General features: G+C 42.3%; 1 protein-coding gene across 2 annotated transcripts; it reads left to right on the top strand.

Annotated features, from left to right (window-relative positions):
- Positions 1-5,179: 5,179 nt before the first annotated feature.
- On the top strand, positions 5,180-13,002 carry LOC145806187 (uncharacterized). 2 transcript variants are annotated; one of them, XR_014348931.1, is made up of 2 exons: positions 5,180-6,606; positions 7,071-7,419. XR_014348931.1 is itself a non-coding variant. In XM_082902380.1 (2 exons), exon 2 carries the CDS (start codon positions 9,243-9,245, stop codon positions 12,171-12,173), a length of 2,931 nt encoding a protein of 976 aa, XP_082758506.1. In that variant the 5' UTR covers positions 5,851-6,606; positions 9,022-9,242; the 3' UTR covers positions 12,174-13,002. The 2 variants fall into 2 exon arrangements, 1 of the variants encoding a protein (XP_082758506.1); XM_082902380.1 differs by lacking the exon at positions 7,071-7,419 and adding an exon at positions 9,022-13,002 and having other exon boundaries at positions 5,851-6,606.
- Positions 13,003-15,063: the final 2,061 nt, after the last annotated feature.

Here is a 15,063-nt window from a genome sequence, read left to right as displayed (position 1 = left end):
CGTGTTCACCATTAAATTTGGGTTGTGTGTTCAAATTTCAGAAATTTAAAGTTTGGGCTATGTGTTCAACTTTCATCAAATGTGGGCTGCGTGTTCACCATTAAATTTGGGCTGTGTGTTCAGATTTCAGAAATTCAAAGTTTGGGCTGCGTGTTCACCATTAAATTTGGGGCCGTGTGTTTAGATTTCAGAAATTCAAAGTTTGGGCTACGTGTTCAACTTTCATCAAATGTGGGCAGCGTGTTCACCATTAAATTTGGGCTGTGTGTTCAGATTTCAGAAATTTAAAGTTTGGGATGCGTGTTTAACTTTCATCAAATGTGGGCTGCGTGTTCACCATTAAATTTGGGCTGTGTGTTCAGATTTCAGAAATTTAAAGTTTGGGCTGCGTGTTCAACCTTCAATCAAATGTGGGCTGCGTGTTTACAATCAAATTTGGGCTGTGTGTTCAGATTTCAGAGATTTAAAGTTTAGGCTGCGTGTTCAACTTTTAATTAAATGTGGACTGCGTGTTCACCATTAAATTTGGGCTGTGTGTTCGGATTTCAGATATTCAAAGTTTAGGCTGGGTGTTCAACTTTCACCAAATTTGGGCTGTGTTTTCAGATTTCAGAAGTTTAAAGTTTGGGCTGCGTGTTCAACTTTCATCAAATGTGGGCTGCGTGTTCACAATCAAATTTGGGCTGTGTGTTCAGATTTCAGTGATTCAAGTGATTGAGCTGTGTGTTCAAGACAGAATATTGTGTTATAAACTAAGCATGCAGAACGAGCTGTGTACTAGAATGAGTAGAAGTATGACATGCGAATGTGTTCAGAACGAGCAAATAAGCATACATAGCATGAAATGCAGGGAAAATGTAGAATTAAGGCAGGAAATGTAAAAAGGTGAAGTACGTACCTCTCGTGCCTGATGGGAGAGATGGGACTCCGGCTCCCGCAGTAGCAGGTCTACAGGAGCTCGAGGGTCGAAGTCGGTAAAATGATAAAAAATCGCCCGAGGGAAGACATGAGTCGGAGGATCGTACCTCTCGGGGATGAATGGCCGAACCCTCGGATGCAAAGACATGATGTCAGGCTCGCCTCCGGTGCCTGGAGAACCTCAACTGTGGGAAAATTGACCTGCCATTTCAAGAAATCTGCAAAAAGGAGCCAAAATTGGAAAAAGTCAACAAAAGTCAACTCTCGGGAAATGAAAAAGTCAACAAAAGCCAACTCCCGAGAAAATCTTCCAAATATTGAGACAAACTTACCTCAAGTGGTGGAAATGAGAAAAGAAGCTCCGAAATCAAATTTTAATCGGTTCAAAGTGAAGAAAACTGAAAGTTTTTGTGAAACAACTTGGCGTGGGGCGTTGGAAAATGCGTATAGAGTGTAGATCTGAGAGAGAAAATGGTCTAGGAAGGAGGAGAAGGCAGTTTCGGAGCTGAAGTTATGAGGAAAAGAGCTTTGGACATGTACATTTAAAGAAATGAGAGCAAAAAGACCAAATTGCCCCGGATTTGGGCTAGGTTGTCGGTCGGTCACCTTTTCTGGTAGGCCGACCACCCCCTGCACTCAAACCTGGTCGGTGGCCCCCCCTGGACTCCAAACCTGGTCGATGGTGTTCCCAAGGTGGTCTCCAAGGTCTCTGCAAATTTTGGTAGTCATCGTAGTCCCCAGAACCCGAGAAAATACAAGAAAAGTGCACTTTTCGTTGCGAAATCCCTCCGCGGGAACTCCAACTCCAACTTTCGATGCGTGTTTCATCGTCACTCGCCAAGAGAAAAATGTATCCTTTTTGAGTATGCTATGACCCTTCCGGGAGGTAAACCGGAGGTCACGATTGAGTCGCACTCGTCGAAATTTGCATTTCTTTGCTTGTTGTTTCGTGTCAAACATGCATTCGAATTTGCACTTATCCTGCATTGTTGTGCACGTCACTTGCCTTCTCATGCATACCACTTGCATTGTTGTGCACGTTTCATTGGTATTGTTATACCCTCACGCTTAGCTTGCGTTGTTACGCACGTGTCTCTCGCATTGCGATGCGCTTTCCCATCAACACCCTGTTTGTTCGCATTCGATGTAGTGTTGAACATGTGTTGCTAACTATGTTGTACTTGTTAAGTTTCTTCCTCTTTTGCGGGCACGATATTGTATGTACGGTTCATTTGAAGCTGGTGCAACCGGACAAATCGCATAGGTATTGTATCTTCTCAGTGTGAGACGTGGCGAGAATTGAATAATTCTTCGCATTCTTAAACTGCATAAAATGTAGTTGTTGCTTTGCATTCTTGCTTAAAACTGTTGCATGTGCGCTTCATTACAGCTTGCTGCATTGCATGATTATGAGTTATATCCGGCTTTGTACATATCATTTTGCATTTTTCCCCTGCTTGCGGGCACGTCTTTGTGTATCTTGTATGTTTGTTTAAGTCTTCGGCCTTGTCAAAAATGGGTCGTCTCTGGGCTTTGACATTCACTCCCGTCATGTATGACTTCCGAGTTCTGTCAAAGAGGGGCAACTGTAGACACCTCATTTTTGACCGACCTTTAGACTCAGACGTCACCAGTTGAGCGCTCGATGATGTTGCATATTGTGCTCATTCTGAGGTTTCAGAGTCTCGGCTGCGAGCCTTGCCTCTGGACTTCGGAGCTCTTTTGTGCTTTACCTCGATTTGCGAATCAGGTCCTGCTTTCTCTGTTTTCTCTTCCCGAAGGAAGGGAGAGGTCTCGTAGACCATCTCTCAGTAGCCGTAAGCTACGTTTCGTGGTCGTAGGCCATTTTTCCCATTTGGAGCCCGGTTTCTGATTTTCGGAGTCGTCGGTCGTGTGCCTCGGTTCAAGACCGCTTAACTACCTCTGTTTTCTCCGGTTTTTGGCACACACCTTATTTCCTCCCTTTAGAGGGACACTGTGTCCCGGGAGACCACCTTCGTGGTCATACGCCACTTCCGGTGCCTAGCAGCCTGCTTTCGGGGCCCCGAACCACGCGTTTTGGCCCCCGAACCTTCGTTTTGCATCCATTTTGGTCCTTTTTTGGTAGAGACCCTATTTTCATTGTTAGGAAGGTGGTAGGATGGTGGCCGGCCACCTCTTCCCCTGAAAAACCAGTTTTCTCATTTTCTCTCTCCAAAAGCCGATTTTTCTGATAGAAAGCTGATTTTTCTCACTTTTGAGCCACATTTTCTGGCTTTTCATACCACCATTGTGATCTACTCATCTGGGAGGCCACCAATATGGTAGGCCGCCCAGTTTTCTCTTCTTGACCCTTTTGAACCTTGCTTAAAAGCTAGCTTTTCTCTCTCCTGGGTCACTTTTTCTGGTTTTTCTCTACACAGCTGTATTATACTCATCTAGGAGGCCACCTTTCTGGGGTGGCCGGCCAGAAATTTTTGTTGACCCTTTTGACCCCTGGTCGGCCGACCAGGGGGGGTGGCCGGCCGGCCACTTGAACTGGCCGGCCTGCTTCTTGCTTTTTGCTTTTTCTGAGTGTAGTCCAGCTGTGCCAGCTGGAGGCCATTTGGTGTATCCTCCATACACGTGTATGGAGGATACTTGGGGACCTTTTTGGATATTTTGAAGCTTCTCCTCTATAAAGGAGAGGCTTGGCTTCTTGTTGAAGGGTTGAACAAAATTTCTTAAGGCACATAACCCCCCTCCTCCATTGTTACTATTCCAAGCTCCAAAACCATAATTTTCTTGGCCCATTTGCATTACAACCCTTAGCACCACACCTCCATCATCCATTCCAGCACCTTGGAAGTCATTTGCAGAGGTTGAAAGCTCACCAACTTGGTCCAAAAGCTGCTGGAGGTCGGCTCTTCAAGGGTAAGTGTCTATTTCCCTTAAACTTGCATTTTTTTGCTTCATTACTTAGCTTCACTTGCAAGTATTTTTGGGCTTTATTATAAACTAGAAAGTGTCATATTTTGAGCTCCTCTTCAACTTTGTTTAAGGGTACTTTGCTGTTGAGGTCATCAACTTCCCCTTACTCTCTATCTCTCTTTTAGGGCTATTTTTGCATCATACTTTACCCTTACTTGTGAACTTTTTCGAGATTTGTTATAAACTGGAAAAAGCCTTGTTTTGACCTCCTCTTTAAGTTTTCTTGAGGTCACTTTTATTTTTGGAGTCATCTCCTTCCTTGCATGCTTCATTCCTTCATATTTAGGGCTTTGCATTAGAGCATTTGCATTGGACTTGTTTTGGCCTCTTAGCCACTGAAATACAGGGGATTTTCAGTAGCTTTGATTAGGTTTTGAGCTTTGAAATCATAGAGGGGTGACCCTCTCACCCCTCATTTTCTTTACTAGCATCATTGGCTTTCCAAAGGGGCTCTATTTTGCATGCATTGAAGTCACCTTTTGGGTCTAATTTTGTGGGTTTTAAGGTCTGCCTTAGGCCTGTCCGGGGCCCTTTTGATCATATTTTATGTCTATAGTGCATGTGTAGAACAATTCCATTCAAGACCTTTTAAGGGGGCCTTTCATCGTATGCTTCCTTGACTGATTTCAGGGCCAATTTTGTGAGTTTTAGGGCTGTCATATTTGATTTCCAGAGTTGGTTTTTCTATGCTTCATGTCTATCTTGTATGTGCTTAACAACCCCTTGAATGGCCTTCCAAAGAAGCCCCTAATTTTTGCATGCATTGGCTGCATTTCAGTGATTATTTGGGCATATTTTGGCATGTTTTATTCGCTGTTTTTGGTTGGTTTGATGAGTTCTCATTTACTTCATATACATGCCATAATGTTGCATGCTATTTTAGTCCATCATGTTAGCATCTTTTGGCCATGCTCTAAACTAGAAATGTGCATGTTTTGGGACTGCCTTGGCTCTGTCTTTTGACTTCATGATCAAATAATGCTTGCTTTGTATACTTGTGGTTCAATGCATTGGACTAGTTTTGAGTTTCGGGGCTTATTCCATGCATCGGGTGCCATATTTCCATGTTTTGGGGCCATTTAGCATTATGTTTTAGTGCTGAAAATTACATGTTTGAATGCCATGCTTCATCCTTGCCATGTTTTGGTAGAGTGGCATTTAATGCCTTAGGTTCGGTCCTCGGTATGCGTGCATGTGTGCACGCATTTCGGTTGTCTTATTTTCATCTTATGGCCACTGATGTGAGTGTGGCTGAGGTCCACTCATGTTGTTGTAAGTCCATTATGCATTGTGTATGTGTAGACACCCCATTTTGACCGGCCCTAAGACTCGGGCGCTTTCTTTTGATTACCCGATGATGACAATTAGAATGTGTTTCTCACAAAATTCTCAGTAAGAAAGATGGAATTTAAGTTTTAATCCCAACCTTCACCCATTTTTTTGGCCAAACTATTTTAGACCTTAAAACCCTCTTTTCAAAATATGTTTTTTTAAATGTTTCTACGATGTCCCGAGGCTTCTATTTCGATTAAAATATTGCACTTTTCAGTAAACCGAGTAAGGACAAAGTGGAAATAAATGGAAGGGAGGTGAAATTTTTGAAAAATATTTAAAAATATCTTCTTTATAGGTTTGGAGTTGAAGGAAATAGGAGGGGATGAAAGAAAGCTGGTTTAGGAAAAGGATGAGTATCAAATCATTAAGAAGGAAATGAGCAGTCTTCACTAAATTAGGCATTTCTGTTTGTACACTTAGAATTTAAATGTGAGGCTACCACCATTAGAAAGTAGACTTCTGGGGCTTCAATTTAGACCCAAGAACCACCTTAGACCAAGTCCAAATAAGGGAGATATGCCCATTTGAAGTTGAGCTTAAGAGCAGATTTTGTTGATCCAGCCCGAGACAGCCTTCACTAAATTAGGCATATCTCTTTGTACACTTGGAATTTAAATATGAGGCCTCCACCATTGGAAATTAGACTTCTGGGGCTTCAATGTGGACCAAAGAACTGCCTAAAACCAAGTCCATATGGGGGAGATATGCCCATTTGAAGTTGGGCTTAAAAGCAGATTTTGTTGATTCGACCCAAAACAACAATAGCCCATTTTTCTTGGTTTTGGTTCGGTTGGGACAACCCATTTACCCATTTTTTGAGCCATTCAAGTGCATCCACTCATCCTCCATTATACCTAATCATCCTCCATAGTCAAAAAGATATTTTGTTTGCATCCATAAAGGAGTATCCCATGCAACCACCTTGAAAATTTGCCCTCCTATCACATTCTTGTCTCCCACCTTGTCTCCCACCTTCTTTTTGACCTTTACTCTCCCTCATTGCCTATATAGAATGATCATATTGTAAGAGAGGAGGAGGACCACGAAATTGAAGAGAAAGGAGTGAGAAAAGAGTGAAAAAAGAGAGAAAATTTGAGTTGTTTAGCCAAAAATATTTCTATCTTCCATATACACCCCATACCTTCCATAGCTACTGAAATTCCTCATTTCCATACACCAAAATCACTCCAAAAATTCTGATATAGCCAAAGATCAATCGCCTCGATCATAAGGAAGAATGTTTAGTGATTGAAAGTGAGAAAAACTTGAGAGTTAGCCACTTTCCATACCACAAACTCCATGAACTCCATAATTTCGAATTGAGGATTTGAGAACACACTTCCTACACTTGAGGGTGATCAAGAGGAAGTTTGGAAATCAAGAAGTTCAATCTTTCTTTGGAAGGTGAATTTTTAATCTTTCATTTTCTTATATTTTATATTCATATTCTTGTTTCTTATTTCATTGTGTTTTGTTATAATCCAAGTAGTTTGTTTATCTCATATTTATTTTCTTACTTTATATTTCATAGTGTGTTGTTATAATCCTAGTGGTTTGTTTCGCTCATAATTATTTGTTTATTTATTTTTATTCGCATACTTTAATTTCATATTAGTTTTGTTGTAATCTTGCATGTTTTACCTCATATTTATTTTTTATTTTTTTTTCGTGTATTAGTCTCATATTAGTTCCGTTATAATCTTGCATGTTCTATCTTATATTTGTTTTATTGCTTTAGGCTTATATTGTGAGTTTGCACTTTTTTTTATTTTATTTTTCTTTTCTTTTTTAATCTAACCGGTAGTGGTTAGTTGAGCCACCTACATATTTTTTTGTTTGTTCCTTTTCTTGGTTTTGTAACAAGACAGGTTTTGCTTGGCCTAGTTCGCCGGCCGACCTATTTGGCCGGTCGGTTAGCTTCTTCCGAACAAGATGGCGTAATCTCCCAATATTGACCAATTTCCGCCGGCGGTTCTAAAGAACATGAAGCTTTTATTTTATTTATTTATTTTATTTTGAGTGTATTGTGAGGTTTTTATTTTGTTGTAATATTCTCCTCATCCCTCTCTAATTTGGTTTGTAATTATTCTTTAAATGTTGTAATAATTCCCCGCCCCTCTTCTTTCTATCCCGTTCTTTTACTCGCTTTCTTTATTTGTACATAAACATCATATTTATTTTTCATCATAGTTATGCTTTGCATCCATGTTTCATGCATCTTGATTCGGCTAAGTTTGCATTTGTGGATTTAATCAATTCCTATGTGATTATGTGCGCTACCTCATGTTCTTGAGATGATTCACATATCATATTTTAGAAGCCGAATCTTTAGTTGCATCTCATGAGTGAATTGCATTAGGATTTTGTATATAAGATCATGCATATTTTACTAACTTTGTTTTGCAGCTTGTTCGTGGGACGTCAAACATGTGAGTTTTTATGCTTTAGCATCCCGTGTGTGTGTATTTTTCTTACTATGTCTAGCATTCTACCATGAGGCTAGTTGCTTATGTGATATAACTCTATGAATGCCAGTGGATGGAGGTTGTGTCGCTTAATTTGGAATGATGTTGATTTTTCATGCTTGTAAACTCAATTTATTTGGGTTGTACATCGTCAAAACTCTTTCAAAATGCATGATATCAAATTACTCCAAAATGAATGGCATAGTCTATACTTGTATGCTTCACATAGTAAATTTTAGGATTTATTAACTAATCAGAACATGAACATATAAATAAAATAAAATTCATATCATGGTTAGTAAAGGCCGATCTTTGATCGGGTGGGCGGGGGTGCTCATTATTGACCTTCCCCTCTCATACCTAAGGTTCCGAGCCAAGCATCCTTGGTTACGACGAACAGTGGTCTTGGCACGAGTTATGGGTTTCCTAATTTTCCCAAAATAAATATTAGGTGGCGACTCTGAGATCTGATGACGCAGTCCATTTTTGACAAAATTGCAATAAAATGGATTTTCAATAAAAGTTGCCAAATCTGGACTCTCATCTATGTTTCACATTGCACTCGTGAGAATAGATCAAAGAGATCTCGGGGGTCCGAACTGTTTAACGCGCGCGGGTACCCCCCGGGCATGTTACAGTTTCTGGCGACTCTGCTGGGGATTTTATGAAACCTTGACTCGAACTCCATGATATGACCTTTATTTTCAATTATATGTTCATTGCATTGCATTCATTGGTGCACTTCAAGTCCTTGTGTTGCCCAGATACTGGTGGGAGCACAGGTAAGCTTTTTGTGACACTATACCTATTTTTACGATACTTTAGAGGCCTTGTGTTGTAACCTTTTGAGATTTGTCAAAAGGGTAGCTTTGCTATGTAGCCCTGCTATCTAGCTTTGCTATCTAAGGTTCTCAGACTCCGAAGATAGGCTATTTGACTCTTCTGATTTCCTGGGATCTTTATTGGTTATGACCCAAAGGACTCTTTGGTAACGTCACCTTGGCTTCAACCCGTAAAGTAGAGCCAACCTTGTACATATAATGAGCTCTAGTACCTTCCAAAATTAGGACAGGATGCTCTCCCATTTCTAGGATGTATGATGCCGCTTGTTTGAATAGTGAAACCCTAGATCATTTCAAAGTTAGGACAGGGTAACCCTAGCCCCCATAGGGGTGTTTGTTCTCTTTCATGCTATGTGTTATGCGCAATGTATGGGGATTCTTAGATTCAGATGAGTGGTTCAGTCATTTCAGCTTATGTGGTTGAGTTCAATTTTTTTTCAACATGAGTTAGGAGTAATCAGTTGAGCTGGGATGCTGATGAAATTCTGATTGGGAGTCCCATTTTGTTTCAGCAAGGTAGTCGAGCACTATAGCTTCCGAAAGGTCTAATATCCCCCAAGTTCTGTGGACCCGCGTTGGTAGACTTTGCAAAAGTACAGATTTGGTTCAGGGTCAGCTAGTGTTAGTTTCTTTGCCACCGGTTACACGAAGAAAAGCAAAAGCTTCATCAACTGTCCAGAATACCCCTTTTTCACCTGCTAGATCATCACCACTTAACTCACCAGAATCAGTGATGGCTCAAATTCCAGAAAATATAGCAGACATACTACTGGGCCTTCAACGGAGCATGGATATTGTTGCCACTACGGTTTCTGCCCAAGGCACTACTCTTGCTGCTCAAGGCAATACTCTTGCTGAACTGCAACGCTCATCTGGGGCATCCATTACTCAACCACCTCCGGTGACTCAGCCAGTTCCGCCTCCACCTCCACCGGTTGACGAGTTTCCTGAACCTAATTCACCAGAAGATCTGAGGGTTCCTGCACAAACTTCAGGAGGATCATTTCCTCTTCCACAACCAGTGGGAGGGCTCCATCCCTCTGAAGCACCTGAGTCTGACTCAACTATGTTGAAGCTGGCCAAGTTGGAAAAACTTTTCAAAAAGGCACAAGGAGTCAATTCAATCCCGGACATCGAAGACGGGTACACTGAGACAGCTGTGAAGTTGCCAGAACGGTTTAAAATGCCACACATTGATAGGTTTGATGGCTCCGGTGACCCAATGGTGAACATTCGCCTATTCTCTGATGTCTTAAAGCCTATGGGTTTGACTCGTCCGCAAAAGCTCTCTTTATTCGGACGAACTTTGTCAGGAGTGGCTGCCATCTGGTACGCCAAGTTAGAGGACTCGGTAAAACAAAGTTGGGAAGAGTTAGCCGGGGCCTTTATCACCCAGTATGCTTATAACACCCAGATTGAAGTGACTACTCGGGAATTAGAAGCCACCCGTCAAGAGCCCAATGAAAGTTTCATGACCTTTATCACCAGATGGAGGGCAAAAGCAGCAATGATGACCAACAGACCACTTGAAAAGGACCAAATTCGTATGATAGTCAGAAATCTACATGGAAAGATGTTACAAAAAATGATAGTCCTCCCACTCTTCACTTTTAATGACTTAAAAGAGATAGGGGTTCAGATAGAGGATGCCATCAAACAGGGAATTATTGATGATAAGGAACCTGTTCGGAAACCTTTTGGTCGCAGTTCCAATACTACCACCAGTGGTAGCACAGCTGTGAAACCCTCTGAAATCAACTTGGTTGCCACCACCACTAAAATAGCCGATCCCTTTGCTCATGCTGGCCTGCAAAACACAACCCGAGCTCCAAGTAGAACATTCACTCCTCTCTATATGTCACTCTATAAAGCAATGAACATCTTGATAAAAAGAGGGTACTTGACACCTTTGGACCCCCGACCTCTTCCCGAACCTCTCCCAGCCAAACATGACCCTACCAAACACTGTGCTTTCCACCAACAACCAGGACATGACACGGATCGTTGCTTTCGTCTCCAACATAAGATCCAAGATCTCATAGACAATAAAGTCATAGCTCCCCCACAACCGCCAAAACCCAACGTCACTACCAACCCGTTGCCACCCCATGACAGAGTTCCATCACCTCCTCATCTTAACCTCATCCATACACTTTCATCCACCTTCAACCCCAGTATCTATATCACACCTACTCATTTACCAAAACCTGAGGTATATATTCCTGAAGGCATTGAGTTATGCATGATGGATGCACCTCCAACCCAGCCAAAACCCCAAAACCCTATGGTAGTAGTACCTATGCTTGAGGCTGGCAAACTATCAGAGAAAAAGTATGATCCTAGCCGGTATATTATTCCCGATGGTCAACTAAAGCTTGAGGTTGATCTGCCTGACTCATTTTCTATCAATGTTGTCAGAGATGATGTACTTGAAAAGAGGTTGGATGATTTGGCCGACCCAGAGGAGGACTTGGCTAATCTTCATTTCTTCGAAGAATTAGATCTTGAGAATGTGCAGAGGGCATGGTGGGAACCGGAGAATTACAGTCACAGTTGGTCAAGCAATGATGAAACTTCTGCTGAGGAAACTGAAAGAAAAAGACTTGATCTCGGGAAACCTGTTAAATGTGGCAAAGGAAAGAGGTCCAAAGGAAGAGAAGAAGAACCAGAAAGCCAGCTAGAGCATACTGTTGGAATGATTCAAGCAGCGCTAGATAATTGCCTTTCAGTCAACGAAGGCGAATGGTGGGATGATAATGACCTACAACTGGCCCATACTGATGATGAATGGGTAAACCATGTGCCGGATGAGACTTGGTATGCAGACGAAATTGATCATTTGACTAGGAGTGGGCGCTACTTCAAGCCTCCACATCTAGACCAAGGAGAACCCTCTGGCAAAGATAAAGAGGTAGAGAAAGAGAAAGAGAAAGAAAAAGGAAAAGAGGTAGAAGAAGACCTGGTTCTAAAACAACTGAAAAAGATCCAAGCAAACATTTCTATTTGGGGTCTTCTCATGGCTTCTCGAGAACATCGACAGGCAATGTTGTCAATGTTGAGCAAGGCTAAGCTGTCAATTGACACCACTCCTGAGCAATTAGTGTCATTAATCACCCCGAGAGAAACAATCCCAGCAATAACTTTTGCTGACAAAGAGTTGCCACAAGAAGGATCGGGACATAATAAGCCTCTGTACGTATCACTGGAATGCAGAAAGAAATGGATACCGATTGTTCTGATTGACACCGGATCAGCCATCAATGTTTGCCCTACACGCACTGCTTATGCAATCGGGCTAAAGCCGGCAGATTTCACGCCCACTACTCAATTGATCCGGGCCTATGATAATACTAGTCGGGAAGTGATGGGGACAATCAAAGTACAAATAGCAGTGGGTCCATCTGAGCACGAAGCTGAATTTCATGTCATGGATGTTCCCGCAACATTCAACTTGCTATTGGGAAGGCCCTGGCTTCATCAGATAAAAGCTGTATCATCCACATTACATCAATTGGTAAAGTACCCATACGGCGGAGGAATTGCCACTGTCTTCGGAAATTCATCCATTCATCCTCCCCAGAAGTCACAACACCACTGCCAGAAATACAGCATGGGGAAGAAGATGTATTCCTATCAGGTTTTACATTGGCAGAGGCCCAGCTAGTTCAAACGCTCATGGCAGAAGATGAAGGTGTATACGTCAGTGCCCAATCAATCTATTTCATGAGTAAACTAGGTCACATTCCAGGGATGGGATTGGGACAAAGTGGCAGGAAAAGTATTACTACAGCCAGTGAAGTACCTCATAACCCACATGCATTCGAACTGGGGTATGCACCCACAGTTGATGACTGGAAAAGGAAAACTGAAGAGATCAGGGAGAGGATCAAGGCCAAGAGAACCGGGCAGCAGTTTGAGTTAGTTCATAAGCCAATTCGTGGGACCTTGAACGGACGCTTTGTCCGCCAAGGAGAAGACTTCCCTTTCTGTGGTTTCCCTGAGCCCTGGATTGATCAAGTGGAGAAAAAGAGATACCCTGGGTTTGAGATCTTCTTCGATCATCAGCTTTCTGACAGTGATGAGGAGGGGGTAGATCGTAGTATCGACATCAGACAAGATAGAGAGGTCAGCTCCGAAAGCAGCACAGAGGAAGTTCTGGGTCTAACACTGGCTGACTTACTGATAGAATCACATACTAACGCTGAACCGATGAATTTGGGGGATATGACCATTGCCGTGATCGGGGAAGAGGTACCTGCTGACTGTTCAAGCTTCATCATGGATGCGGTGAATGGCTCACAAATAAATTGGCATTTTGAAAAAAGTTGTATTGAGAGTTCTGAATTGGCTGTTGAGTCTGAGTTTGGTGGGCCTGTGGGGGTAGAAGCAGATTTAAGTTTGTCTAAAATGTCTGAGTCTTCTTTTTCTTTCACTTTTGAGTCTGTTGCAACTTGTGAGCCCGAGGCTTTGAATGAAGATGTGATTTCCGCTTACTTTTCTGTGCCCATAGTTCATAATATTGACCAAAATTTTCAAAATTTTGATGAAAACGAAGAGGAAGAAATCCCTCGGGCTTTGAAAGATTTAATCGACTGGGAGGAAGAAAGGCGTGCTAAGCCATTAGTGGATGAAATTGTTTCTGTAAATGTGAGTACTGAAAAAGATCCTCGCTTGATTCAAATTGGTTCTACATTGTCTTCAGAGGAACGTGAACAATTAGTTGCTTTATTAACAGAATTCAAAGATGTTTTTGCATGGTCCTACGAAGACATGCCAGGAATTGACCCTGAGATTGTACAGCATAGGATCCCTCTCGACCCTGGGGCCCGACCTGTCAAACAGAAGCTTCGCAGAATTCGTCCTGATTGGGCCTTAAAAATTAAAGAAGAGGTTACTAAGCAAATCAATGCTGGTTTTTTGCTAGTATCAGAATATCCTACTTGGTTAGCCAATATTGTGCCAGTTCCGAAGAAAGACGGCAGAATTCGAGTTTGTGTTGACTTCCGGGATTTGAATAAGGCTAGCCCAAAAGATGATTTCCCATTGCCACATATCGACGAATTGGTAGACTTCACTGCAGGACATGCTTTACTGTCATTCATGGATGGTTTTTCAGGATATAACCAAATCCTCATGGCTCCAGAGGACAGAGAAAAGACAGCATTTACCACACCATGGGGGACATACTGCTACAGGGTTATGCCATTCGGTTTGAAGAATGCCGGGGCTACTTACCAGAGAGCTGCTACCACTCTTTTGCATGATATGATCCACAAGGAAGTTGAGGTGTATGTAGATGACATGATTGTCAAGTCCAAAGATCAGGAAAGCCATTACACTGCATTGAAGAAATTCTTTGAGAGAATTAGGGAATACAAGCTAAGGCTAAATCCACAAAAATGCACCTTTGGGGTAACTGCGGGTAAGATGTTAGGATTTCTGATCACACAACGGGGAATCGAAGTTGATCCATCTAAAATTAAGGCCATCTTAGAAATGCCGCCACCAATGACTGAAAAAGAGGTGCGGGGTTTTCTAGGAAAGGTGCAATTCATAAGGAGGTTTATTTCAAAGCTAACCTTGACTTGTGAACCACTGTTTGGTCTCCTAAAGAAAGGGAAGAAGTTCCAATGGAATAATCGATGTCAGTTTGCATTCGAGCAAGTCAAGCAGTATCTGCGGAATCCACCTGTGTTATCACCGCCCGAGCCAGGAAAACCGCTAATTTTGTATTTATCAGTGACTGAATCAACCATGGGATGTATGCTTGCGCAAGAGTCAGATGAGAAAGTGGAGAAAGCCATCTACTACTTGAGTAAGAAGATGCTTGACTACGAGATCCGCTATACTTCCTTGGAAAAGGCTTGCTTGGCTTTGGTTTGGGCCACCAAGAAGTTGAGACACTACTTGTTAGCTCACTCGGTAATTCTGGTTTCAAGATTAGACCCCATCAAATATCTCTTTGAGAAACCAGCTCTTACCGGAAGGCTAGCTCGTTGGTTACTCTTGCTTTCTGAATTTGACCTTAAGTATGTCACTCGCAAATCTGTCAAAGGAAGGGCTGTAGCGGAATTTTTGGCTGATCACCCAATTGAAGGAGGAGAAGATGTGGAGTACTCATTCCCAGATGAAGAGGTCATGCAGATAGAAGAAGACACTTGGAAGTTGTACTTTGATGGAGCGTCTAATCAATTTGGCTATGGAATAGGCGTGTTGCTCATAGCGCCGGATGATTCCCATATCCCCTTAGCTTTCAAACTCCAATTCAGGGTATCTAATAACCAAGCAGAGTATGAGGCATGCATTGCTGGATTGGAAGCAGCCCTGGAACTAGGGGCAATAAGGTTGGATGTGATTGGGGACTCAAACTTGGTCGTCTCTCAAGCCAACGGAGATTGGAAAGTTAAAGAGGAAAAAATGAAAGTCTACCATCAAACCTTGGACATGTTGATCCCGAGATTCGAAAAACTGACTTTTACGCACTTGGAAAGAGAGAACAACCGATTTGCTGATGCGTTGGCAACCTTAGCATCAATGATAGATATACCGGTCGG

The sequence above is a fragment of the Camellia sinensis genome, chromosome 13 (assembly GCF_055761805.1).
Source record: "Camellia sinensis isolate YWXY chromosome 13, ASM5576180v1, whole genome shotgun sequence".
Classification (NCBI taxonomy): domain Eukaryota; kingdom Viridiplantae; phylum Streptophyta; class Magnoliopsida; order Ericales; family Theaceae; genus Camellia; species Camellia sinensis.
The sequence above is the reverse complement of the archived record's forward strand: the minus strand, read 5'-3'. Positions and strand labels throughout refer to the sequence as shown.

What these genes read in the sequence shown, in the direction of transcription:
- LOC145806187 (XM_082902380.1), top strand. Translation starts at nt 9,243, where the DNA reads ATGGCTCAAATTCCAGAAAATATAGCAGACATACTACTGGGCCTTCAA.